This window comes from Notamacropus eugenii, chromosome 5 (genome assembly GCF_028372415.1).
Source record: "Notamacropus eugenii isolate mMacEug1 chromosome 5, mMacEug1.pri_v2, whole genome shotgun sequence".
Lineage (NCBI taxonomy): Eukaryota > Metazoa > Chordata > Mammalia > Diprotodontia > Macropodidae > Notamacropus > Notamacropus eugenii.
The window spans coordinates 96,972,790-96,998,902 of record NC_092876.1 but is presented as its reverse complement, the minus strand read 5'-3'; the positions used below and the strand labels follow the sequence as shown (position 1 = coordinate 96,998,902).

At 47.4% G+C, this 26,113-nt stretch overlaps 1 protein-coding gene across 4 annotated transcripts in view; it reads left to right on the top strand.

The window, feature by feature from the left end:
• The window catches only part of CLPB (ClpB family mitochondrial disaggregase), a 188,669-nt gene extending 162,930 nt beyond the window's left edge, over positions 1 to 25,739 (top strand). For all 4 annotated transcript variants that reach the window (XM_072610324.1, XM_072610325.1, XM_072610326.1 and 1 more), the window contains 8 exons: positions 3,189 to 3,244; positions 10,708 to 10,752; positions 11,238 to 11,399; positions 20,384 to 20,540; positions 21,285 to 21,358; positions 21,441 to 21,560; positions 21,834 to 21,938; positions 24,360 to 25,739. In XM_072610324.1, the coding sequence (XP_072466425.1) occupies positions 3,189 to 3,244; positions 10,708 to 10,752; positions 11,238 to 11,399; positions 20,384 to 20,540; positions 21,285 to 21,358; positions 21,441 to 21,560; positions 21,834 to 21,938; positions 24,360 to 24,608 (968 nt within the window). In that variant the 3' untranslated portion in view covers positions 24,609 to 25,739. The remainder of the gene's footprint in view (positions 1 to 3,188; positions 3,245 to 10,707; positions 10,753 to 11,237; positions 11,400 to 20,383; positions 20,541 to 21,284; positions 21,359 to 21,440; positions 21,561 to 21,833; positions 21,939 to 24,359) is intronic.
• Positions 25,740 to 26,113: the final 374 nt, after the last annotated feature.

The window sequence follows — 26,113 nt, the reverse complement described above, 5'->3', positions numbered from 1 at the left end:
TCTCAGACCTCTGACCTGGCAGGATCTGAGCACTGTGGGGCAGTGAAAAGAGCACTAGAATGGTCAAAGGATATGAACAGGCAATTTTCAGAGGAAGAAATTAAAGCTATCTATAATCATATGAAAAAATGCTCTAAATCACTATTGGTTAGAGAGATGCAAATCAAAACAACTCTGAGGTACCACATCACACCTATAAGATTGGCAAACATGACAGAACAAGAAAATGATAAATGCTGGAGAGGATGTGGGAAAGTTGGAACACTAATTCATTGTTGGTGGAGCTGCGAGCGCATCCAACCATTCTGGAGAGCAATTTGGAACTATGCCCAAAGGGCTACAAAAATGTGCATACCCTTTGACCCAGCAATATCGCTACTAGGACTATACCCCCAAGAGATCGTAAAAATGGGAAAGGGTCCCACATGTACAAAAATATTTATAGCAGCACTCTATGTAGTTGCCAAAAACTGGAAGTCAAGGGGATGTCCATCAATTGGGGAATGGCTGAATAAATTATGGTATATGAATGTAATGGAGTACTATTGTGCCATAAGAAATGATGAACAAGAAGACTTCAGAGAGGCCTGGAAGGACTTATATGACCTGATGCTGAGTGAAAGGAGCAGAACCAGGAGAACTTTATGCACAGCAACAACCACAGTGTGTGAGAGTTTTTTCTGGTAGACTTAGATTTTTGTAATAACACAAGAACTTCTTACCAAAAAAAAAAAAAATCCCAATGGAGGATCTCAAGGCAAAATGCCTGCCACACTCAGAGAGAGAAATATGGAAGTCACTCACATATTGTAGCAGATCATGTTTGTGTATGTGTATGTGTTTGTGTATCATGTTCTGATTTGTTATACGATTTCTTTCATTTATCTTAGTCTGACTACATAGCATGACTATAGTGAAAATATACTCAATAGGAAAGTATATGTAGAATCTATACAGAATTGTATGCAGTCGTGGGGAGGGAGGGGGGGAGTGGGGGGTAGGTGGGGGGGATAAAATCACAATTGTATGGCAGTGACTGTTAAACATTACAAAATAAAAGAAAAAGAAAGTGAAAAAAAAAAAAAGAAAAGAACACTAGACAAGAGGTCAGAAGAGACGTGGGTCTGAATGTGGCCCCTGATACTTGCCAGTTACATGACTGTAAGCCTTGCCTGGTCTGAGCCTCAGTTTCCTTATTTACAAAACGAGCAGTATCTTTAGGACTTCTTACCCAGGATTTTTGTGAAATTCAAATGAAACATTGTATTTGAAGTGCTTTGTAAACCTTAAGGAGCTATGCAATGCCCATCATCACCATCATCCTCTGCCTCTCTTATCCTTAAAATCCCACCTACTCCAGGAAGTCTCTCATCCCTCCTGACCACACTGGTCTCTTTCTTGATTGCCCACAGCAGTTAACCCTCCCTTATAGACACTTTGACATATGATTCTCTTAAAGCAGACTCTGGGCTATCTTTTCTTGTTCTCTAGTCAGGGTCTGTGTCCTGTGTCTAAAGCCAGACTGTAAGCTCCCTGCAGACAGAAGGCAGCCACACACAGGCCCAGTGCTTAGGATTTGTAGGGTGCAGTGAGATCCCAGGGTGAAGTCCAGCTCTGAAAGCTGGAAGAATTGAGGTCTGACACACTTCAGAATCCCTCTCCTTAACACATATCAGCTCTCAATTATCTGTTTATGACTTCTCTACTTAGTGGATTATCCGTAGTATACTTGTTAAGCCTGGGCTAGTTTCCACATGCTGCTAACCCGGCTGGCTGGCTAGCAGTGCATTGCTCAGAGTAGACAAGAAAATCTGGCTCAGGAAGGGAAAGCCGCTTCTCAGTTAGGCTCCTAAGCCAGACCCAAAGGACTTTGAAATTATCTGCCCCCACTGATTTCCACTGGTACAGATAATTGAGATGTGACTGTAAATTCTTTCCTAACCCAGAAACCAAGACCACCCATAATTGACCACCAAGGAATGAAGATACCGGGTCCTCTTGGGGGTAGGACTGGGCAGGGGCCATGGGCTGTGCAGTCATATTCCTCAGTAATGGTGATATAATTTCATTCATTACAGCTTTAGGGTTTACTGACAAGCACCAGATTCCAAGGTTAGGGAAAGAGAAAGGAGAGAGAAGCCTGGGCCCCTCCCTAGGGGAGTTCAGGCTAGAAAAGCAAGCCTCAAAATCCTATCAGATATGGGGAAGCATAGTACAGTTTAGTGTCCAGCAGGCATGCAAAGAAAGAAAATGGAGGAGCTTTGTGAGGAGGCCTTCCTGGAGCAGGTGGCATGTGAAGGACTAGGGAAGACCTGGATTCTAAGGGAAGAACTCCAGGCTGCTGCCAGGCCCTGAATTGGCCCTGTTCTTCAGGATGAGGCACAGGCAGCAGACAGCAGTCCATCACCTCTCTTCTGCCCCAAGCCCAGTTCTGTGCAATCTGAATCACCTGAATTCAGGCCCTTGGGCCTCTTGCCTAGGCTATTGTAATGCCTCCCAATTGGTCACCTTGCCTTCGTTCTCCTGTGTCTCCAGTTCATCCACATAACTCCAGAAAGTCTTCCTCATGTACCAGTCTAACCATATCATTCCCATTCTCAGAAACTTTCAATGGCTCCCCATTTCCTATAGGATAAAATACATTAGCCTGCCATTAAAAGTCTGCTCCAACCTATTATCCATCTTTCTAATCTTATCTCATAGTATTAGCTTTCCCATGCTCTAGTCAAACCAGGCCATTCTTTATGCCCAGTTTTATCATGTCTGATTTCAAATATCAACATTTGCTTTTTCCATCCTTTATCCACAGAATGACAGGTATACCTTGCTTCTTTGCCTTCCCTGTCTCTGCCTTTTGAAATCCTTTACTTACCTCAAGATCCAGCTCTTGTCTTACTTCTTCATGAAGCTTTCCCTGAACCCCCCTCCCCTCCCTCTGAGGGGCATCTCCTGCCTCCAGTCTCTTGTCCCACACTCCATGTTTACCTCTTCTGTGCCCTTGTGGTCTAATCAGGGCTACGGTCACTCATATCCATTTGTGTGTTATCCCTCCTGTCCAACAGTAAGCTCTTTGAGAGCAGAGGCTTGGTGTCCTGATCATCTTTAGATGCTCAGCACTGAATTTTGAGAATCAAAAAATGGTAGCTAATTTAAAATTATTTCCCTCCTTTCTCTCCACTCTCTACCAGGAAAAACAGAGTTGGCCAAACAGACAGCCAAGTACATGCACAAGGACGGCAAGAAGGTAAGAGGGGATGTCCCCTGAGGGCAGGGCCAGAGCATGTACCTCCACTGTGATTGTTTTACTGCCTTGAGAGGGATTCTCAAATCATGGCCTCAGCAGGCAGTGGAGACAGTAGAAAGATCTCTGGAGGAGTCTCAGGGAACCCCAGGGATTTCTGGTACTGCCTCAGTAACTGATCTGCCATTCAGCCTTGCATAAATTACTCAGCCACGCAGTCTCTGTTTTCTGGACAGCCCCTTGTCAAGGATGTCCTGGCACTCCTTCTGTGTAAAGGTTGTACCAGAGGAAAGCCAAGGTACCTTCCATCTCTCTGATTTCTCATCTGTAAAATGGGGAGCATAGTCCCTGGGCTACTGACCTCCAGAGACAATTGTAAGGGTCAGGTGAAACTCCACATGGGGAAATGTCACTAAGCAGCAAAACCTAGGGAAAGATCCAGGGGTCTGAATGGACTGCAAGTGCACTGTGACCTGAGGGTGTGGAGCACAGTAGCTGGTTTCAGATTTATGAAGGTCTGTCATGTGGAAGAGACTAGACTTGTTCTGTTTGGCCCCAGAGGACAGAACTGGGAACAGTGGGTAGAAATCAGAGATATATTCAGTTCAACGTAATAGAAAGAGAAATGTCCTGATGTGAAGGGCTTTGACAGAATGGATCGGGCTGGCAGGGCTCCAAAGGCCTTTGATTGGAGGCATGGTGACTATTTGTCAGCAGTGTTGTTCCTACAGGATTTCCTTTCCTGTTCAGGTGGGATTTGGACTAGGGGCCCTCCTTCCCAATGTAGAAATTCTGTAGGATGACTGAAAAGGTGAACTGAGGCACTACATATTAATGGGGCATTGTAATCACTTCTAAGGGAGTCTGTTGAAAAATCGTTACTTTATTGGCCTGTAAAATTTGGAAGAATTTCATTTTTTCCCTCCATCCCCTGCCACCAGTGCATTGACAACTGCCCCATTCAGAGGCCAGAGTCTCATTTGCTAAATTGTCTCCTTGGCTCTTTGCTTTTCAAGCTTAGTAGAGTTTCTCCATGGCACTATATAAGCCCAGTCCTTTAGCCCCCATCCAAAAAGATGGTCAGACCTACATCTTCAGTAACTTCCCTGTCTACAGTATCTCTCCTAACATCCTTTCTGAATGCTGGGGCTGAATCATGTTCCTGTAGCCCATCTCTGATCATACCTACCTCCCCACAGTCCCCAGTGGGATGGATGAATGTCCACTATTCAAGACTCTCCAGAATCTGACTCTGGCCTTGTATCTCCATCCTCCCTTCAGCCGAAGTAGACAACTTGATATTCTCCAAATGATTTCTCTCCATTTCCATCTCCAAATCTTTGCACATTCTTTTTTCTTCCCTCCCTTTCTCTCTTCCCACCCACCATCTACTAAAGCCTGCCTATCCTTCCAGGTTCCTTTCAGTTGCCATTCCCTCCATGAATCCCTCCCTGATCCCCCAGCTGCAAGTAATTGTTCCCTCATCTAGCCAAGTAGATCTTTCTTATCACATACTGCCATACATTGTAGTCATTCTTGTACAGTCTTATCCATCTACTGGACTGTGAACCACATGAGGGCATTAGGTCTTTTCCATTTTTGTCTTCCCAGTTGGGGTAATGAATCCCTTATCACAGGACTTGTTTAGGCTTTGATTGGTTGGCCATTTGTTGAGGGGGTTCTTGGACTTGATGGCCTCTTATAACTCCAAAATTCTGTTAGTTCCATAACTCAGGCACAAGGCCCTGCACATACGTAGTTCTCAGTCAGTGTTTTTTTAATTTCCAGTTCCACAAGAAGTATTTTCATCCAAAGGAATAATGTCAGGAAAAATGGTCGTTAGGGTCCTCTTGAAAATGTTTCTATCAAAGCAACCAAACCTGCTCTTAACAGTCTTTTCCATGCCTCCTGTAATACCTTCTCCCTTCTAGCACTAACCTGGAGAATACCTGGGACTTCGATGTCCATACCTCTACGTGGGAACTCTGGCAATACTTAAGCTGTTGTTTAGGACCATGCCCTCCTAGGGGTATCACGATACTTGCTTTTCTACTTTGCAAGAATTAGTTTCTCATTGCTAGAAGCATTTAAGTGGAGGCCGGCTGACCAATTATTTGAGGGGAGGGGGTCTCACTTTGTATTTATATCCCCAGCATTTTTAATTTAATATTTTTTAATGAACAAAATTTTTTCTCTCTCTCCTACCACCACCACTACCCACCCCCATTAAAAAAGAAAGATAAGCAAAACCCTTACACCAAAAAAAATGTACATTAGTCAGGCAAAACATGTCTCTTTCACTGGCCACGTCCAAAAACTACATGTCTCAAACTGCACCCTTGATCCATTGCTTCTCTTTCAAGAGATAGGTGTCATGGTTCATCATTAATCCTCTGGGATCATGGATGGTCAGTGTGTTGGTCAGAGTTCTTAAGTCTTCCAAAGTTATTTGTCATTACAGTGTTGTTTTTAATGAAAAAATTGTTTTCCTGGTTCTACTCACTTTGCATCAGTTCATACAAGCTCTCCCAGGATTCTCTAAAACCACCCCTTCATCATTTCTTACAGCACAGTAGCACTCCTTTACATTCCTCTACTGTAGTTGGTTCATCCATTCCCTAGTTGATGGGCACCAGTTCTTTGTCACTACAAAAAGAGCTGCTCATAAATGTTTTTATACACAGGAGTTCTTTTTCTTTGATCTTTTTGGAGTAGAGACCTGGTAGTGTCAGAGCTGAGTCAGAGCATACATAGTTTAGTACCCTTGGAGGCATGGTTGCAGATTGCTTTCCAAGTCAGCAAACATTTATTGAGTGCCTCCTATGTGCCAGGCACTGTGCTTAGTGTGGTAGAGGGGAGATTACAAAGAAATGTAAGGGACCCCTCTCTCAGAGAACATAAAAACACCTCCATACTAACAAGCTTAGACAGGGCAAATTGGAGAGTGTCGCAGAGGGCAAGCAAGGAAGTTGGGCTAGGTCACAGCTCCACCACCAGGATGATGCTACTTCAGCACAGCTAGCATTGGAGCTCCTCTGAGGTCTCCACCAGCTACCCCAGAGGCTTTGTGCTATCCATGGCCTAGCACCTGTCCCTTGACGCTCCTTTTCAGACAAAGAATAACTCACATTATTAGGGTACATGAATTTACAAAGCCTGTTCCTAATAGCTCTGCAAGATCAGTAACATAAGTTTAACAGTGTCCCTATTTTACAGATGAGCTAACTGATCAAAGAAGTGAAGCCACAATTACACAACTGATACATTCCGGGACTGGGACAAAAACCCAGGTTGCCTGTGTCAAATCTAGTGTTCTTTCTACTCACTCTTCCTCAATGTCTTCAACCACACCTCAAGGCTCAAGGCCCACACCTTGCTTCTGTGACCGTAGCACTTCACATACCTCATCCACAGTGGCCCCCAAAGCATTGACCCCCTTAGTGGCCAGTCCCACCTCACCATGCTACCAGGCCCCTTTCTCAGAGAAGAGCTAAACCAAGGACAGAATCCTACTCCCAGAACCTTCTCCTCTCCAAGCCCCCTGCTCTCCAGTTCTCCCTACCCCAGAGTAGGCCACGTGGCAGTGGGTGCTATGTGTCATGTTAATATGATAGTCTGCACAGATAGCTTGCTGAAAGACAGTTAATCAAGTTGGCAGCAATTCCGACAATTAGCACTCAGGAAAGGGTCATAAACTAGGCAGACTATTAGTAGAGATGCAGTTAGAGGCAGGAACTGACTGATTAGGAATGAAGGATTCTTGGTTGTTCCATTTTAATACTGTCAGAAAGGTTAATATTTAATTACAAATTATAATCTTATCTGGTCTGTCTTCATACGTCTTCATACGTGAGCACCGAGAATCAAAATAGCTACAGATTTGCTGACACAGAGCAGGGTTTGTTAGTGGGCTGAGTGGGGAAAGAAATTTCCCCTATTAAAATGTTTCTATAGGCAGCAGAGTCGAGCCCTCATTGGGAGTCATGGAAGGAGGTTTAATCGCTTGTAAAATGATTACTCTGGTGCTGTGAATTTGGCCAGGTGTATGGTGTTCGCTCCACTTTACAGAGAGATAAAAGGCACTCAACCAGGGTCACATGGCTATGGCCATGTCTATGACAGCCCCAGCTGGAGCTCAGGGCTAGTGACTTTTAACTCAGCATGTATTTTTACAACACCTTGTCAAAGATCAGTGCTACCATTATAGCAAAATTGACCCCATTTCACTGTGTTGTCTGTAGAAGGGACAAGAATACTGGCAGACCCGGCCATGTCTTACTATTAATTATTTTTAAAACTCAGCTCTAGTATAAAATCACAGCAGCCCAAACCAAATGCATTACAATAAGCTATTGATTAGCACAGAAATCTGGTCACGTGACGCCTGTAAGAGAACAACTTTTCAGGTGGTCACCAGAACATGAGAGATCTTCAGTCTTCAGGAATAGTGGTGATGAAGATAATGTCAGCACTAAGAACTAACATCGTCTTATAAAAAGAATGCTGGAGGATCAAAGCACCTGGATTCCAATCCTGTCTCTGCTTTGTGTTAGCTATGGGCCTCAGTTTCCCCCTCTGTAAAAGGAGTCATTGGGACTAGCTGATCTCCCTGGTCCCTTTCCCCGCTGAATCCTATGAACTCCCATGCCTGTACACTTTGAGCTCTCCAATATCAGGGAGTATCAGCTCTTAACAGGGAACTCCAGGCCAGGGCCCCCTGGCTCCAGGTTCAGGATGCTCTGCTGCCCCTCTGCATGACAGGATCTGTGGAGGTCGCAGTGAATAGAGTGCTGGGCCTGGAGTCACGAAGACCTGAGTTTGAACCCAGCCCCAGACCTGTACTGGGCAAGTGACTTCACCACTGTCTGCCTCAGTTTCTTTATACGTAAAATGGGAATATAATAGCACCTACTCCTTCCTGGGTTGTTGTAAGGATCAGATGAAATGATACAGTGCCTGGCACATAGTAGGTGCTTAATAAGTGTTTTTTGATTGATACGTGTAAAAAACTTTGCAAACCTTAAAAAATGCTCTTTCAGTCCTATCTATCAGTACAGGTGACATTCTCCAGGCTCCTAGGTGACTTTTTCTCCTTTAATAGAGAGTCCTGAGCTAGAATTTAAAAGGACCTGGGCTCCAGTACCAGCTTTCCCACTTATTCCATGCGTGACGTTCATGGCCAAGTACTTTCTCCTCTCGAAAATAGAGAAAGTACATGCCTTGTCCACATCAAAGGGAGATCATTTCCACCCTCATTAATTGTTTCTCTTTAGTCCTCTGTGATACTTCTGCAAGTAGAACAGAAGCCCCAGGCCTGCTGCCATAATAGGGAGACTGAGGCAGGAATCCTAATACCAGTGTCCAGAATTTCTGTAGGATATGTATGCAGGAGGCCTCTGCCAAACCTGGGGTGACTCTGCTTTCAACGAGGTCTTGGCTAAGAGTAATTGTTCTTCTCCAGTGTCCAGCAAGAGAGGGAACAGGAAGCACCTGGAGGCCCAGGCCACAAGGCTCTGGGAAAGGGACAAGGGATAGTTAGCCTGGAGAATAAAAGAGGAGGGTAATGATGGCCATACCCAGACGCTGCAAAGACTTCCCTGTTCGAGAGAGTCAAACAAGACATCTTGGGCCTGGCCTGAGAGGCCGGAACAAGGAGCAATTGGGAGTCATGGGGCAGGTCAGGAAGCACCAACTGATAATCAGAGCCAAAGAGAAAGTGTGGTGATTCCCTTACTTACGGAGGTCTCAGGAAAAGGCTAACTGACCATTTGTTGGACATGAGCTTTGGGCATTCATGCTTTGGGCTTCGGGCTGAGATGCCCTCCAAGTTCTCCCCCAGTGCATTAAAGTGAGAGGAAAGAGTACATTAAAACCAAAGTCTTTGAATCCCAGGAGGATCAGCTGCTGCCAGCCAGCATCTGATTCTGCTCCAGAGCGACTCGTGTCCCTTAACCTCTGAACAGACATTTACTGCTGTGTTGTTTTGGAAAACCTCACCACTGAGCTGAGCAAGGGATAACATTGGAATTCAGATCTCTGTTTAAAGGCTCTCTGGGCCCCTTTCCTTACCTCCCTCCTTCTAATATAAGATCATGGAAGTCTTCTGAAAAAAATCAAAGCAACACTCCCAGGATGATTTTCTGGGAGGAGTAGAAATTCCAAAGGCAGGAAGACAAGGCTAGACATGGGGATCTGCATGAGCCAAGCTAAAACCCAGGGCCTCTGCGGGAGCTTGTGCTTTGTCCTTTGGGTCTGGAAAGGATTCTGTGGCAAAGAGAGTTGAGCAGAAGCCAAGCCAGAATCTGAGCAACAAAAGACTATTAAAGGATTTTGAGATGTGTGGTGGTTGTTGTTCAGTCCAGCTCTATGTGACCCCACTTGGGGTTCTCTTGGCCATGATACTGGAGTGTTTTACCATTTTCTTCTCCAGCTTATTTACAGATGACAAACTGAGACAAATAGGGTTAACTGACTTGCCCAGGGTCACATAGCTCGTAAGTGTCTGAGGGTGGATTTGAACTCAGGTCTATCTGACTCCAGGCCTGGCACTCTATCCACTGTGCCACCTAGCTGCCCAGATGTGTGATAATATAAGAAAGATAAGTCTGGATTGGTGAGCAGCATTTGGGACCGAGCCATGGTCATTTACCACAAATTTGTAATGCGTGATGGGTCGCTCAGTTTTGTGACTTTGTCCATTTGTGTTCAGTAACCAGGGATCATAAGTCTAGGATGGAAAGGGACCTCAAGGGCAGGCCACCTTGTCCAGTGCCTTACCGATGAGAAAACTAAGGGGAGTACACATCAAAAGTGGCATTTGAACCCAGGCCCTCTGACTCTTAAGGCCAGGGCTATTTATTACTGTGCTAAGTTTAGGTTATAAAGCATAAGGGGACTGGAGATATTACTTAGCTCAACATTTTCATTTTAGAGGAGAGGGAACCAAATTTCAGAGGGAAGAAGGGACTAGGTCAAGGTCCTACAGAGAACCTGTGGCTGAATCAGGACTGGAACCCAGGTCTTCAGTCTCTCAGGCCAAGACTCTTGGCAGCAGACCTGCATGTGAGAGTATAGTGCTTCTCTCCAGTTTGGAAGAATGGCACAATGAGCCCCGGGGCTCTAGTGAAGGGATTTAGCAGTACAGCCATCAGAAGCAATCACTTTCATGTTCACAGTGCCCAGCAACTCTGGGAATTCAACATCAACAGAGTCACTGTCCCCATTTTGCAGGGGAGGAAACTGAAACTCAGAAGGGTTAAGGGATTTGCCCAGGGTTACACAGCTAGTAAAAGTTCAGCACTGAAGTTTGAACCCAGGCCTCTTGATGCCGAAGCACTATTAATTGGCTGGGGGGGAGGGGGGGGGAGTTGGGAGACCTGGGAGTTGATGGAAGACAGAGTATTAAGGAAATACCTCTTCTGCCTTCTTGACCCAAACACCTATTGTGGTCTCTGGTTTACATGCAGGGCTTCATTCGGTTGGACATGTCTGAGTTCCAGGAGAGACATGAGGTGAGTGTGGGACGTGGCCAGGGAAGCAGGATAGAGTTTCAGACAGGAAGAGGGGGGCATAGTCAAATGAAGAAGGTCTGCATGCCTTTTTCCACTTGGCCATTTTGTATTTATCTGTGCCAGCAGGCCCATGGATAATGACAAGCATCAGATTAATTCCCAACATCCAAAAGCCTGAAATTTACCATATGCCTTAGCAGCTGAAGTAATACCAGTTGTATTTGGGGGAGCAAAGAAAGCTAGTATCTGGAGGAAGACTGCATTCCCTGGGCATGCAGGTCCTGTCGGGAGGGAAGGTGGGGTTCATCTCTCCAACAGACATTTGCTGGGCCATCATTTCTGTTAGTGATTTTTCTGGATTTGACTTTGGTTGGACACCTGGCCCCTTTACTAAGGACAGAGTGCAGACACGTTATCCCCACTGTGTTTCAAGCTGTGATCTGTGGTGCCCAGTGGTGATTGTCTTAGGCTTATCTCCCCACCAGGTGGCCAAGTTCATCGGCTCCCCACCCGGCTACATTGGACATGAGGAAGGGGGCCAGCTGACCAAAAAGCTGAAGCAGTGCCCCAATGCTGTGGTGCTCTTCGACGAGGTGGACAAAGCCCATCCAGACGTCCTCACCATCATGCTGCAGCTGTTCGATGAGGTGTGAGACCTGGGCTAGGAAGGGGGAGTGGGGATTGGGTGATGGTGAGAAAGGAAAGAGTGTTCAATGGCAGGGGCCAGCCCTAGGCTCAGCCCTGTGAGCAGGTATTCAGGGGAGGTCCTTCAAGCTGGTGCTGTAGGCCAAAGTGAAGCATTCTCCTTGATCTTGGAAGTGAATCCTTGAAGATAGACACAGGACAACTCTATGTTACCTCCATTTAATAGACACTGAGGTCTAGAGAGGTCATTGGAGCTGCCCAGGATCATGCAGTGAGATGGTAGTAAAGCACTCATGGGGATCCAGGGGTCATTGATATGCCCAGCCTCACCCACTCTGGGCTGCATCTGCCATGCCCCAAATTAAAATGGCCTACTCAGATTCTTATGGCAAATTCACTCTTGTGGCCCACTCTAAGCAGGGTTTGGGGGCCTGCTGTGCCAGGAATTCCTGTTGGAAATGGACTTTAAAGGCCAAACAGATACCTAGCGCTTTGGGAGTTTTGTTGTTTTGGGTTTGAGTCTTTTCTTAATAGCAAAATAGTATTTTATTTTTTCTAAATTACATGTAAGGATAGTTTTCAACATTCTTTCTGTGTCCAGCTGGGCCAGATTTCACACATGAAGCGAGAGAAGGAACATCGCTCCAAGTGTCAGCAGCCAGTGGTAGAGGCACGAGGGCTCTTGAGACCCCTACCTCTTAATGATACTGGCAAACCTTCCACAACCCTGCCCTCCCCAGAGGGATTTCTCAGTAGCATCATGAATATAGTATCTGCATCTTAATTCACAGTCCTATAGTGCTTAGCAGTTTGCAAAATACTACCCTCATAACAACCCCCCTGAGGTAGAAAATGAAATTCTGGCCTCTGTCTTACAGAGGATGAAACAGCGGCCCAGGCTAGTCAAGTACCTTGCTTCAGGTCCAAGAGCTAGGAAGAGGCATATCTGTAATTTGAACTCAAGTCTTCTGGCTCCATGTCCAGTGCTTTCCACACTGGAAAGGTCCCTGGGCCCTTCCTAGTCTGACATGCTGTGATTTGTCAGTTCTTTCCCATCCCTGTTCTGTAAATTATCTCCTGGAAAGTGAGGTCCTCAGGGATGGTTGTCCTTATTTCAGAAGGAAGTAAACAGAGTTCTCAGAGAAGGGAAATGGCTCTCTGGCAGTCAGGTTAGTCAATAGCAAAATGAGTATTCAGCCCAGGTCTCCTGTCCTTTCCCAGCTGCCCCATGGAGACAAGCTACAGCTGGCCTCCCGCTGACTGACGCTCTGTCTTCACCAGGCTCTCCCAGCCATGTCTCTGGGTGGGATGGGAACCCCTCCCTTCAGTCAACATATCCCTTACCCAGGAGGCTGGGCCACAAGTCAGCAAGGGAGTCCACCTGCAGCCCCGACTCCAATCTTCTGCAGCAAAGCTGGGAGTGGTGGGCCAAAGGCAGCTGCGAAGGAAGAGGCGGCTCCTACAGCTGGTGGCTCAAATACAATTAGCCAATTAGTGTTCTTCGTGTGAAATACAATTAGTGTCGGCACATATAACTCCTCCCAGCCTTCTCTGTCAGCTCCCTCAGGCTGTTCCCCTGGTTTGGCAAGCCCCCCACTGCCTGTGTAGTGCTTCATATTTCCCCCTCCCTCTGACCAAGGCCTTTCTGCAGGGTAAGGGCGGGGTCTGCCCAGTGGAAGGAGCATTGGCTCCGGTTCATATGCAGCCTTTTGACCCTGACCATCTGCATGACCTTGGGCAAGCCACTTAGCTTTCCTCAGCCTCAGTTTCCTCATCTGTAAAATGAAAAGGTGGACCCATGGCCTCTGAGGCCCCTCTCAGCTCTCATTAGCTGAGCCTTTGATGGATTCAGATGGCAGAACTGGCATTCATACCCAGGATTCCTGAATCCAGATTCGTTGCTATTCATCTGCTGCACCATCAGGTGAGATAACGAATGTAAAGCATTTGTGATGGCGAAGTCCTGTATAAATATGGACAGTTCTCCAGGGCTCGTTTTGTGGGGTGGAGTACTGGACAGAAATGGGCACCCAGCCGGGGAAACAGTCTGACCCAGGGCTGCTAAGAAACCTTTCTTGTGTCCCCACCCCTCCCCCCTTCCCCTTAAGGATTAATATCACGATTGTTTCTTGCATAGATCACCCGCCCAACAGCTCAATGTGAAATCAATTCCTGCAGCACATGTTTGACAGGCCAATAACCTCAGAGTTCTTCGCCAGCCCCCACCCAGGATTTGTGTCCTAGGCTGGGTGGGCAGACCATCCCCGGGACTCAGTCGGATGGGGCCCAAGCAGTTTGTTTGGGTGGGTTTTTTTTTTATTGCCCAGAAAAATGAGTCTTTGCAAAGGTTCCCATGTCAGCTGCTACAGGAACATTAGGAGTGGTGAACATCACCCCTTGGAGCAGTCACACAGTACCTGCGCCCCCTCCCTGCTCGACACAGTGGCAGTCTCTGTCTGCTGCTCTCCCAAGCTCTTAAAATGAAATTGCTACTTGGTTATTGCTCCAGCCAGAGCCAGAGGGATGTGACCTCACTGGGCAGCAAGGGGACTGCAGAGAGTTGGGGGCTCATAGATAACTCCCTTCCCTCAGGATGCAGGGAGGGCTTTCAAGGGTGGATGGGCTGAAATTAGGCCAGTCACAGTCAGTAATGACAACAGTAATTCCCATTTCTGTAGAGCTGACAAAGTGCATTCTCCCCAACAGCCCTTACAAGAGTAAATGTAAGAATAACTTCCCATTATACAGATGAGGAAACTTAAGGCTCAGGGAGATGAGATTATGCCAGTCTCAGGGTTGGGAGAGATCTGTAGTTGAAACTAGACCTTGACAAAAATCCCCTCTAAATATCTCTGACAAAGTCTAATCCAGCCCCTGGATTAGAAAAGACTTCCAGAGAGGGGCTGCCCACTGCCTCCCAAGACTTCACTTTTTACTCTTGGAAAGCTCTCATTTAGGAGGATTCTCCTGACACCCAAAAAATCTGCTCCTCTGTGACTTTTGCTCATTGCTCTTAGTTCTGCAGTCTGGTACCAAAAAGAATAATCCTTGACCCTCTTCCCCAAGACAACCTTTTATGTACTCAAACCCATCCATGGGACATCTCACTAGAGGCTTCCCTCTGAGCTGGCATCTCCCCCCCTTTCTGAGTTTCTTGGTCCAACCAGTCATTAAGTTCCAAATCCACCCAGCTATCCTTTCATCTCGTGTGTATCTTCATCCTTCCTGCTCGACTGGCAAGAGAGAGAATCTTGGATCCTTTACTAACACCCAGGATTCCTATATGCCATCCTGTGTCTGTGGCATGGCCTCATCAGCCATTCTGGCAGCACTGCCAAAAAGGTTGGTCTGTTAGGAAATCCCTTCTTGTGGAAACCCTGCTGGCTCTAAGCAGTTGGCATTTCTCTTTCAAATGCTCTAATTTCAGACTGCAGAAATTGGAGTCAAATTCACTGGTCTGTGTACTTCACTTATTCCCTTTTTTTGCAAACTGATATATTTACCATCTCCATTTCTGCAACATAGCCCTGTTCTCCAGTCTTTCCAAAACCTTTACCAATAGTAGTGGAACAAGTACTTGAGTCACTAAGACCTAGATTCAGTCCCAGCTGCGACCAGAGGCAAATCACTTTTTCTTTTTTTTTTTTGTGAGGGGGATAGGGATCGGGGTTAAATGACTTGCCCAGAGTCACACAGCTAATAAATGTCTGAGGCAGGATTTGAACTCAAGTCCTTGTGACTTCAAGGCCGGTACTCTTATCTACTCCGCCATCTAGCTGTCCCCAGATCATTTTGCCTTTCTGGACCTCAATTTTCTCATCTGTAAAATAAGGTTAGTAATCAATATCTGATTGTCAGGATCAGGTGAAAAAAGGGGCATACAACACTACGTGAATGGTCAATTGTTGTTATCCTAGGATAGAATTCATCCACACCTGGACCACCAAGGGAAATTACATGCTTTCCTCATCATCTCACTTATTTGAGTTTTCAACCCCCCATTAACTATTTTTGTTCTATTTCTGGCCAAAAAACCTGGAGTAAAGTAAGAGTTGCATAGTTCTACTTTCTCTTGATGGTCTCTCACACCCTGCACTCATTCTTGCACTCATCCTATCTCTTCTTTGGTCTTCTTCTCATCTCCAGCATAGTTTTTAAGAGCTTTTTTTGTTATCCTTAACAATCATTTCCAACTTCAACTCATCTTGCATTTTATTGATCCTCACATTGTTTTTATGGAGACCCATACCAATCTTTTGTATTCATTCTTCATTAACTGCCCTTGCTTCCATCTTCTGTCCATGCCTTTTTGATATCTGTTTGGCAGAGAGTTCCCTGTGCATCCACATCAGCCCCTTTGAACAACTCTCCTCATTTTTCCTCTTTGGAACATTCTCTGTGTCATCAGAATTTCATTATCAAGAACCTGTCATCCATCTTGAGCTTATTCTACTTGTAGAATTTTAGGCCAAAGGATCCTTCCTACCCTTTCCCTGAACCCCAAAATCTGTGGTACATATCCAGCTGTTCCCAGCTTCCTTTGCCTTTTCTATCATGAATTCTAAACTAGAGTAAATACTTATTCCCAGAGCTGCCATCATTTTTCTGTCAGCCATCAGGTCCTCCCTATAGGTTAGAATGAGTTTCAGAAATTCAACCTTTATTGAAGAATGAGTTGCCCTCTAAAAGCCTAGATTTCAAGAATTGAGTCCTGACACAAAGGCCAGCACTCCATCAGCATCACTGTACTGCCTCACTGCCCTGGGCCACATGGAGAGCAGGGAGGGGAGATCACCAGTGTTATCTCCCTGCCTGCCTGGTCCCAGATCCCTTTACATTTGGATTCCTCATTTCCTACGAATAACAGAAGGCCTGAAAACCTACAAGAAACCATAGAAACCACCAACTCTAACCATTTCACTGAGGAAGAAAAATGATCCCCAGCAAGGAGCAGAAGTTTTTCCTACAAGCTATGTGACCAGTTAGTGGCAAAACCAGGACTAGAGCTCAGATCTCCTGACTCTCACCTCAAGGCCCTTTCAGTGCAAATGAGGTCTTACTTTCCAAAATTTATTTTTGCAAAGGCTTCAAAGTACCATGAACTCTCCATTATCCAGAGTGAAAAAAGGTTGACTGGCATCTTGACACCTCTGTATCTGGCTTTCTCCAAACTACACCCCCTCAGCTCCCTATGAAACCCCAAGCCACAGTGCATGTGGCAGGAGACCCCTCTGAAAAGAAGTGAGTGTGGTTCCATGTAGGTCCAAGGAATGTCAGCACTCAAAGGGACCATCGAGCATAGACTGACTACCTCAGTGCTTCATGAGTCTCTGACAGGGAGGGGATTCCCTCCACACCCTAGTAGCCAGCGCCCAAGAGTCACTGTGGCCAGTCAGCTTATTCCCCTGGAGCTATCCTGGAGCTGTTCTCCAGACATCTCAGACAGCAGGCTCAGACTATTGCCAGGCCTCTCTCTGTTCAAGCCTTTCCAACTTGGGAGAACGCAACAGAGTTTGCTCTCTGGTAACCTAGGGTCACTGTGAGGTGTCACAGTAGGATGTCAGTGTCTGAAAATGCCATGGAAAAGGACTGTTGAAAACAAAGAATGTTACTCCTAGAACAGCCCTTAGACTTCGAACATAGAATATCAGAGGGGAGGAGGCCTCTAGAATGTAGATCAGAGCCGGGGCGGGGACCTTAGACCCTCTTTATTTTAATAAAGCAAAAATCTGAGACTCACAAAGGGAAAAGATTTGTCCCAGACAGAACCCCCTCAGTCAGTGGAAGGGCCAAAGCTAGAATGGCTCCATGGCATCAGGCAATTCAATCCAGGAAACACCGGCTAAGCACCTAGCATGTGTCAGATACTGGGCTTGTGCCTTAGGATACAGAGATGAGGAAGTACCCAGCTGGCACCCCAGGAGCTCACAGGCCTCTTGGGAGTGGAGAAGGAGGACAACATAAAGAAGAATTTGAGGTAGATTAGGATCCAGACGTTAGCTCTGAGGAAATGTCAGGTGAAAAAGGTCAACTTCAGCTGTGGAAGAGAAGGCTGCATGGAGGGGGCTGCACCCGACTCTTGTCCTAGAGGATTTCCAAGGAAGTGAGAAGGGATTACAATCAAGCATGAGGAAGTAAATGTGTGGCTTGTCTGTGTGAGTGCACAAAGGCAGCAGCCAGGAGGTTCTGGCCAGACGGCAGCATGCAGAGAGGTGTGACAAGACCAGAAGGGAAAGCCAAGTTGTAGATGTCCTTGGGTGCCTCAGGACTCCATTTGTATGTTAGCTGGTGATCAGTAGGGAGACATCTAAGAGATACTGGAGTTGTTTGACATTTCCTTCTTCAGATGAGAAAACTAAGGCAAATAGGGGTAAGTGACTTTCTCATAGTCACACAGCCAGTAAGTGTTTGAGGATAGATTTGAACTCAAGGTAAATCTGCCTGACTTCAATAGCCAGTGCTCTGGCTATTGAAGGATTTTGAGCAACAGTGGATTGGGTGGAAAGTTAGAGGCAAGTCCAGGAGACCATGATGGTCCAAGCCTCAGTGTACATCACCCCCATGCTGTAGCCAGTCTAGTCCAGTTGGCCATTGTCTGTGTCCCATCCGTGCCTTGGTACTAACCAGTCCCTGGCTGAGACGTCAAGTCAGCCAGCATTTTTTAAACACTAATGATGTGCCTAGGTCTGGGCCAAGAACCAGGAATACTAACCAAAGCCAAAAGACATACAGCCCCCACCCCCAAGAAACATACCTTCTAATGAGAGAAGACAGCACCTAAAAGGAGCCATAAACCCCTTTGTGCAGGAAGAAGTGGCTTGGGTCACCAGGGGAGCTGGCCTGAGCATTTCCTCAAATAGAGGCTCCGAGAGGACAAAGGGCCGAGCTGTCATACAGGGTAAAAAGGCTAACAGAGGAAAATGGCAGACTGCCTCCTCCCTGTGACTCAGAAGCCCTGTCTTCCTGCAAAGAGTGCCTCTCCCCAACCCCTCAACTCCTGCTGCCGGTGCCCTCCCTCCAACACTGCTGAGGATTGAACTGCTGTCCTTGTATTTGTATTCATTTGGTATGTATTTAAATACATCCTTAAATCTCCTTTAGAATTGGGATTGTTGCATTCTTTGTATCTGTGTAGCCAGTGCCAGTGCTCAGTTAGTACTTGTTGATTGATTGATTGAAGGACGATAAGTACCTGCCATGGTACTGGAGAGGAGAGGACAGTGAACAGATTTTTTGATGTCTGTGGAGGTAAAACTGACAGCTTTTGGTAACAGCAAATCAAGTATAAGGGTAGAAGAGGAAAAATTCAGAGAGCTCCAGGGCTCAGGGTGTCTGGATGAATGAAAGTATGGTGCTGCCATTAAGACTGGCAAGAAGTTGGGAGGAAGGATAGGTTTGGGTAGGAACAGAGTGAGTTCTGTATCTGACACATTGAATTTGAGGGTACTATGGGGAATTGACCTGTGGGCAGTTTGAAATGTGAGGCCTGAAGCTGGAGAGAAATTGGGAGTCATCTACAAAGAGATGATGATTGAAACCTTGGGACTAGATGGACTCTGGACAGGATTTGGGGGGGCAGCAGCCCAACTAGCAACAGGGTTTCTGTGCCCCCTCACAAACTCATTCAGCCCTCCATCTTTGGGTGGGTTACCCTCCTAGTGTGTCGTCCCAGCCAACCTAGCCAGCCTATACTTTCACCTTCCCAGACAGCATCAGGAAAGGCAAGCTTCTGTTACTGTTGGCCTAAGAAGAGACTGTGTGACGTGCAGGGAAAGGGACAGATAGTTTTACATGGTTTCAGTAGGTTTCCAGATACCTGAAACTTAACCTTTAGGTGTTAGAACTTTAAATTCAAAACAAATCCCATTTCAATAATGCGAATTTTTTTTTAGTTACCATTCTACAAATAGTTTATCAGAGCCCCAGCCCATCCTGTATGCTAAGGGAAGATGGAAGAATAAGACCCAGTCCCTGTTCTCAGAGAGTTCGCTGTCTAGTGAGTGATGAGAGACATTGGAGGGGAACAGTCTCAGAACTGAGAGGGGCCTCAAGACATACCAGGCTCCTTCCTGGCCAAGGTGTGGGAAAGATGAGTAAAGTCCTCCTGAACAAGGCTGTACCTGAGTGGTACCTTCAGGATAGGAAGGATTTTAAGAAGTCAGGAGCCAAAGCTGGAAGACCACAGTGCTAATAACTCTGCAAGGGCCCATTGAGTCTTTATTCTGTCCCTTCTTTCTGCCATTCAGTCCCACTTACCTTTATCCGTGTATATTGTAGCCTAATAATAACTGAAGATTGTCAGGGGGCAGCAGGTAAGCCCACATGTCAGGTCAGTAACCCTGCTGTACCCGCCCCTCTGAGGCAGTGGGTGTAGAGGAGGGCCAGTCTGCTGGGGGTTCAGGCTTCTCTCTTCCCGCGTGAAGACTTAAGAACAGAGACTTTCTGTTTTCCCCCTGGGGTCTTGGTGCCAGACATTACTGCCAGATAATGGAGCTTTACTCTCACTTTCTGTATTCAGTGATGACCTGAATGCCAAATGCCAGCATTTTGATTTGTGCATCTGTAGTTAGTACCCGTAATTAGTTCTGGCTACTTCAGCCTTCAAAGGAGCCTGTAGTCTGCTGGGGTGCCCCCATTCTGAGAAGAGAGAGGCCCCCCAACCTCAGGCAGTACCTAGTTAAGTAGGTGTGAACAGAGAGAAACAAGGAGCAGCCGGAGCCCAGCACATAGTAGGCACTTGATAAATGCTTGTTAATGGGTGAGGGGACAGGAGCCAGACAGGTCTCCATGCATAAGAACTGTGGATTTTCTAAAGGGATTGCAGTAGACCTGGCCCAGGTAGAATTGGTCTGAGAAAGCTTCCTGACAGAGGTGAGTACTAAGGGACATAAAATAAGACTCAATGGAAGGAGTCAGGAATGAATGCTTGACCCACTTTAAAGGTCTCCCTAACCCGTGGCATTTGGGGTGGGGCTTGCTGCCATAGGGCCGCCTGACAGACGGGAAAGGGAAGACCATTGACTGCAAGGACGCCATCTTCATCATGACATCCAATGTGGCCAGTGAGGAGATAGCCCAGCATGCCTTGCAGCTGCGCCAAGAAGCCCTGGAGCTTAGCCGAAATAGGCTGGCTGAGAATCTTGGTAAGGGCTGGGCCTCAGCAGCATGGGACTGTGGGAGCAGAGTCTTTGTCTTTTCACCAGCACATAACTCTTCTGGGCTCTTTCTTGGGGGTTCCTAGGCCTGGAATCCAGAGGGAGTTTTGTTAACCAAGAAAGAACCTAGATAATTAAGCAAGCATTTGTGCAGCACCAGCTGTATATACACAGAGCATTATTCTAGGCACCATGGAGGGTCATGAAAGTAGAAGAAAGAACTCCTGGAAAGGTGTTGGCATTTTGAGGATTGTTATTTTTTAGCATTACTGATGCCTGTGCTTAACTCAGGCACACAATCCAAGAGGAGTGACAGCCCCAGGTGCAAGAAGGGTAAGGAGGAGAGGCATGGCTCCTGTCCTCAGGGAGTCCCTGGTTTAAGAGAGAGACAGAAGGGATAAACGAAATCAACAGAACAAAAGTTCAGTCACAAGCATTTTCTCAGTAATTGCCTATGATCATTGAGAGGCAGGATTAAGTTAGAGATTGTCCAGGGCAATTGGCATATGAACTGCATCTCTCTGGGAAGGGTTCTTGGAGCATGAACTATGGTGTGATGGGCAGGCCTCCATCAGTGAAGGACAGCCTGTGACCTCAAAAAGTTCAACTCTGGGCCTATCCTCCCTGCCTCCCCAGGACTGAGGAAGTACATTCTTGGGCTCTTTGGTTCCCAGAGCATCCCTGGGCCCGCTCAGGGGAGGGAGACTAGACAATTGCTTCTCTCTCACACAGGGGATGTCCAGCTGAGTGACAAGATCACCATCTCAAAAAATTTCAAGGAGAATGTGATCCGACCCATCCTGAAGGTATCAAGCACAGCACCAGATGAATCCCCTGGACTGCTCCCCTGCACACAGCCTGAGCTAAACTGTCCCATCTCTTTCCCAGGCTCACTTCCGGAGGGATGAATTTCTGGGCCGGATAAATGAGATTGTCTATTTCCTTCCCTTCTGTCACTCAGAGCTTATCCAACTGGTCAACAAGGAGCTGACATTCTGGGCAAAGAGGGTAAGAGTGGGGTTGTTGGAGGCCAGTCTTGGATCGGAATCAGGTGATGGGAATTAGAGATGGGATGGCTACTTAGCCCACATTTTCCTTGTTTCTGAGAGCCTTCTGAGAATTGGGAGGTCACTCTCACAATCCCTAGAGTTTTGGATGAAAATGAATGAAACCTAAAGTCTACAACTCAAATGAACAAAACACTAGGAAGAGAAAGATTCTGATTGATGAGGCTCTCATTCCCATGGTGGGGCTCCATCTTTTTGTCCTTGTCTCTCTCAGGCCAAGCAGAGGCATGATATCACATTGCTCTGGGACCGAGAGGTGGCAGACGTATTGGTGGATGGTTACAACGTTCATTATGGCGCCCGTTCCATCCGACATGAGGTGAGGTCTTAGGCTCAGAATCTTCAATTTCCAGAAGATGTGATGTCATCGTTTTGGATGCTCCCTCCATGTTTCCCCACGATAGCTGGTCTTGTGTGGTGTTGCATATCCCCCAGGGCCCGGTCTAGCTAACCTGGTACACACAGCACTTGCAGGCTTTCTGGTTTAGAGTTTATACTGTAATGCCTTGGGCTTTCAGAGCCCCCTAGCCACTTACAGGCTCTGGGGCAGCGCTGAAGGAAGACTTGAATGGAGAATTAGAATCTTAAATTCTTGGCACCACAGAACTCTAGACTTTTAGCAGGCTGGGCCCTGGCTCCTCACCTTCCCCCAGCCCCAGATACAAAGGGCGTTCCACCACTTGCCCATCAGCAGCCACTGCATGGGCCTGCTCAGACTCTCTGGCCTGCCTGCCATCCATCAGTCTGTCCTTGTGCCACCCCAGACCTGAGAGCACAGAGAAGACACCTTTCTGCAGAGGCCTTGTGGCCTCAGCTCCATGGCTTCTATCCTTGGCTCTGGGATCAGCAGGGCTAAGGAGGCAGCTGGCTGGCCAGCTCTGATACTGGTTCTCCTTTTCACCAAAAGCTAGAAAGGGACCAACTTCAGGTCCTCTGCTCATGCATCCAAAGTCTTCTAAATCATCTCTTATAAAATCTCCTTTTGCTCCCTAGTAAGAAGTCAAATGGTATGAAGAAGTCTCATTAAGAGAGGCAGCCTGGCTGTGGTAGCTGGTGAGCTGGCTTCCAGGTCAGGAAGGCTGGGCTCCAGGTGGAAACTCCTCAGGGTGTGAGGCCTCTCTCTGAGCCAGAGAGAGGCTGCTTGGGGAGGGATACCCCCTTCCCATCTTGTGTGAGCCCATCCAGCACCACTCCTCCAAAGTAATGTCGATGTAAAACCCAGGACCTGTGTCCTAGGAGTGTTAGCAAGAGCACCTTATGGTTCTTAAGGCCTTCCCATCAGTGAGCTAATGGGCTGTCTTCCCAAACCCTGGGAGAAAGGCCCAGTCAAGAAGAGATTGTCCTCCTTGTCTCATAGGTGCAGTCCAAACCAGATCTTCAGACTTCATCTCCAGTGTTCTTACACTAGCTTTGTGCATTTAAAAACATCGAGAGGAGGGGTCCACAGGCCTCACCAGACTGCCCTTAGGGTCGATGACACACACACAGTCCATGAAGGTGCCTCTCTTCAGCCCTGACCTATGTCCATTCCCCACCCTGGGGACTCAGAGGAAGGAGAGTCATTGTGCCCAGCAGAGTGATCAAAGTACTAGATTGTGGATATAAACCCTTACACCTCTAAGAGCTCCAAGGAGGGGGAGTTCACTCAGTATGGGTTAGGGCAGCCATAGAAGGAAGTCTTCATCCCCCCATCCAGCTGCCAGAACCTCCCCCTTCTAGGGTCCATCTGCCATTTACACATCTCATGTGTACATATTTATTTACACATTGCCTGCATCTGTGGAACATAAGCTTCTTGAGGACAAGGACTGTTTTTGCCTTCCTTTGCCACCACAGCCCTTAGCACAGTGTCTGGCACACTATTATTGTTAAGTAAATATTTATTGATTGACTGACTGGCTGACCAAGGTAGAATCTGATCTGAGCTTTGCAGTACAGAGAGCCCACAGAGGCCTAAGATCCTGCCCAGAGTGGTCCGGCTGGTTCGTGGAGGGCTTACTTTGGGGCAGATGTAAGGGATACAAAGAGAAGACATGAACGACCCCTGCTGTTACATTGCTCACAGGAGGGTTCACCTGCAGGGCAAATGGAAAGGCCCAATGGTCCTTAGGGCCCTGTGACCAGAGGTTGAGGGGGCCCTAGGGTACATTAGCCAGTCAGGGTCTGAAGGAACATTGCCCCAAGGCAGATGGTGGTGGACCTTAGGGAGCAAGGGCAGGGCAGATGGTAAGGTTCAGGGGCCCATCTCACTGGAAGGATTACAGGTCATGTGATTTGAGTGGCCAAGTCTCTGACCCACAATTGTTAGGGAAGGGAATGGTAGAACCAAGGATTGGAGTCAGCTTGGAGCACGGATGGAGGGGCATCAACCTCTGGCCCACGGGGACATCCCACACCTGGTGGAGTCAGAGGCAAGGCAAAGGAACAGCCCCTTGCAGCCCCTGCCCCTTCTAGGTCTGTGACTGTTTTTTGGATGTCTGGAAGTCCCCTTCTCAGAAACATGGGGTCCAAAAGACCTGGATCTGAATCTCAGTTCCAGCCTTTGCTAGTCTTGGACAAGTCACTTAATCCTCTGAGCCCCAGGCTCCTCCATGGGAGGTGCTGGTGGGAGGTTGCCAGCCTTTGGGGGAGTACTTTGTAAGCCTTCACATGAGAGCCTGTGAGGCACCCATGAGACATCCAGACCAGGGTGGGCATGACCATTGATGAAGATGTGTGAATGTGAGTGATGCTTTTGTAGGTGGAGCGCCGAGTTGTGAACCAGCTGGCAGCTGCATATGAACAGGACTTGCTTCCAGGGGGCTGCACCCTAAGAATCACGGTGGAAGATTCAGACAAGCAGCTCCTGAAGACACCTGAGCATCCCTCACCACAGCCAGAGAAGCGGCCACCCAAACTTCGGCTGGAGATTGTGGACAAGGATAGCAAGAGCCGCAAGCTGGACATTCGGGCACCCCTCCATCCCGAGAAAGTTTCCTGTACTCTCTAGTGCTAGGGATGGGCCTGGCCCCAAACCCTCTCCCCAGCAAGGCTGTACCGCGCCCCAGAAAACAATAAAGTCTGGTCAGATGTGGCTCCTGGGACCAGTCACCCTGACTGCAGGAGGACCAGAGCCCAGCTAATTCCTCATGGCACCCAGCTCTTGAGAGACAGAATTAGGGGTGGAGAAGATGCTGCTGCTGGAAATCTCCTTCCTGTCCTGTCCTCTCAGTGACAGTTTATTTGCTCCCTTTCTAGATTCTGGATTTATTTATTTTGATTCTTTATCTATTACATCCGTGGCCAGGTTGTAGCCTTCACCACTGAACAGAGCAGCTGAGAGGGTCCCAGCCAATCTCATTCCCCCTTTCCATTGTCATAAAGCTACCCAAGGGAAGGCTCTAAATGTGATCTTCCCATCCTCCCCTGTGGCCTTCATCTGGGGCTCAGAGGGTCAAGAGAGAAGATTGGGAGGCATCCCGGCTCATGCCCGCTCCTGCTTTTCCTTCCCCATCCAATACTACCACTAGCCATAGAGGCCACACTCCTGGCCATTAGTTACTGTGCGTACAGCCAGTGTTGGAACCTAAGCTTCCTGGGGACCCAGTCAGAGGGTCATGGGGCAAATAAGAGGTAAGGCAGTCCCAAACCACCCAAAGGCCTTCAGAGGAGAGTTTTGGGCTGATTAAGTTACCAAGAAAACCTCTCCTCAAGGATACAGGGAGAAATCAGCAAAATCAAGTCAGCTAACCTGACCAGTTGTCCAGACTGCTCTCTCCCCCTCCTTGGCAACAGTGTGAGAAAGGGCTTGGTGCCAGCCCAGCACCCAGGGTGCGAAAAGGACCAGGATTTACACCTCATCTTCCCCCATTCCTGGGATAGCTCAGAGGACCTGCACTATGAATGAGAGAGTGTGGAGAGCAAGGAGGGAGTTTGTGAGGGACCTGGGAGACCATGCGTGGGTGGTTGGGTGGGTGGGTGAGGAGAGGGTAAGGGACCAGAGAGATTGTGTTGTGTGCGAGTAGAATTGGTGAAAGATGAGAGAGACTGGGCAGTTGGCGAGGACAGACAGATTCAGGGTCTGCCCATATCTGCTCTTGTGTACATTGAGTCTTCCTGAAATAAATGTGTTCCAAATGCAGCTTGTGTCTCTTGGTCACGAACTACGTGCACTGTAGCATTCGTTCACCTAACGTTACGTACAGAGAGCCATGCTGAGGCTAGAGAAGACACAAAGTTTAGATAAAATAGGCTCTTCCTTCAGAGAGCTCGCATTTAAGTACAAGAAGAAAGACACCAACACAGAGAGCTGCAGTAAGTCATGTCAGATCTAAATGGGAAAGTGCTATGCAGATCTGAAGGGGAGGGTGGGTAGTGGCTTCCCATGGCAGGCGGTATTGGAGTTGGGCATTGAAAGACAAGCATCATTGCAGTCATCCACAGGCTCCTGAGCACACCGAGTGGAACATCCCTGGGGTGCAGGTAGAGGATGGGGAGCCCCAGACTGTGCTTCCT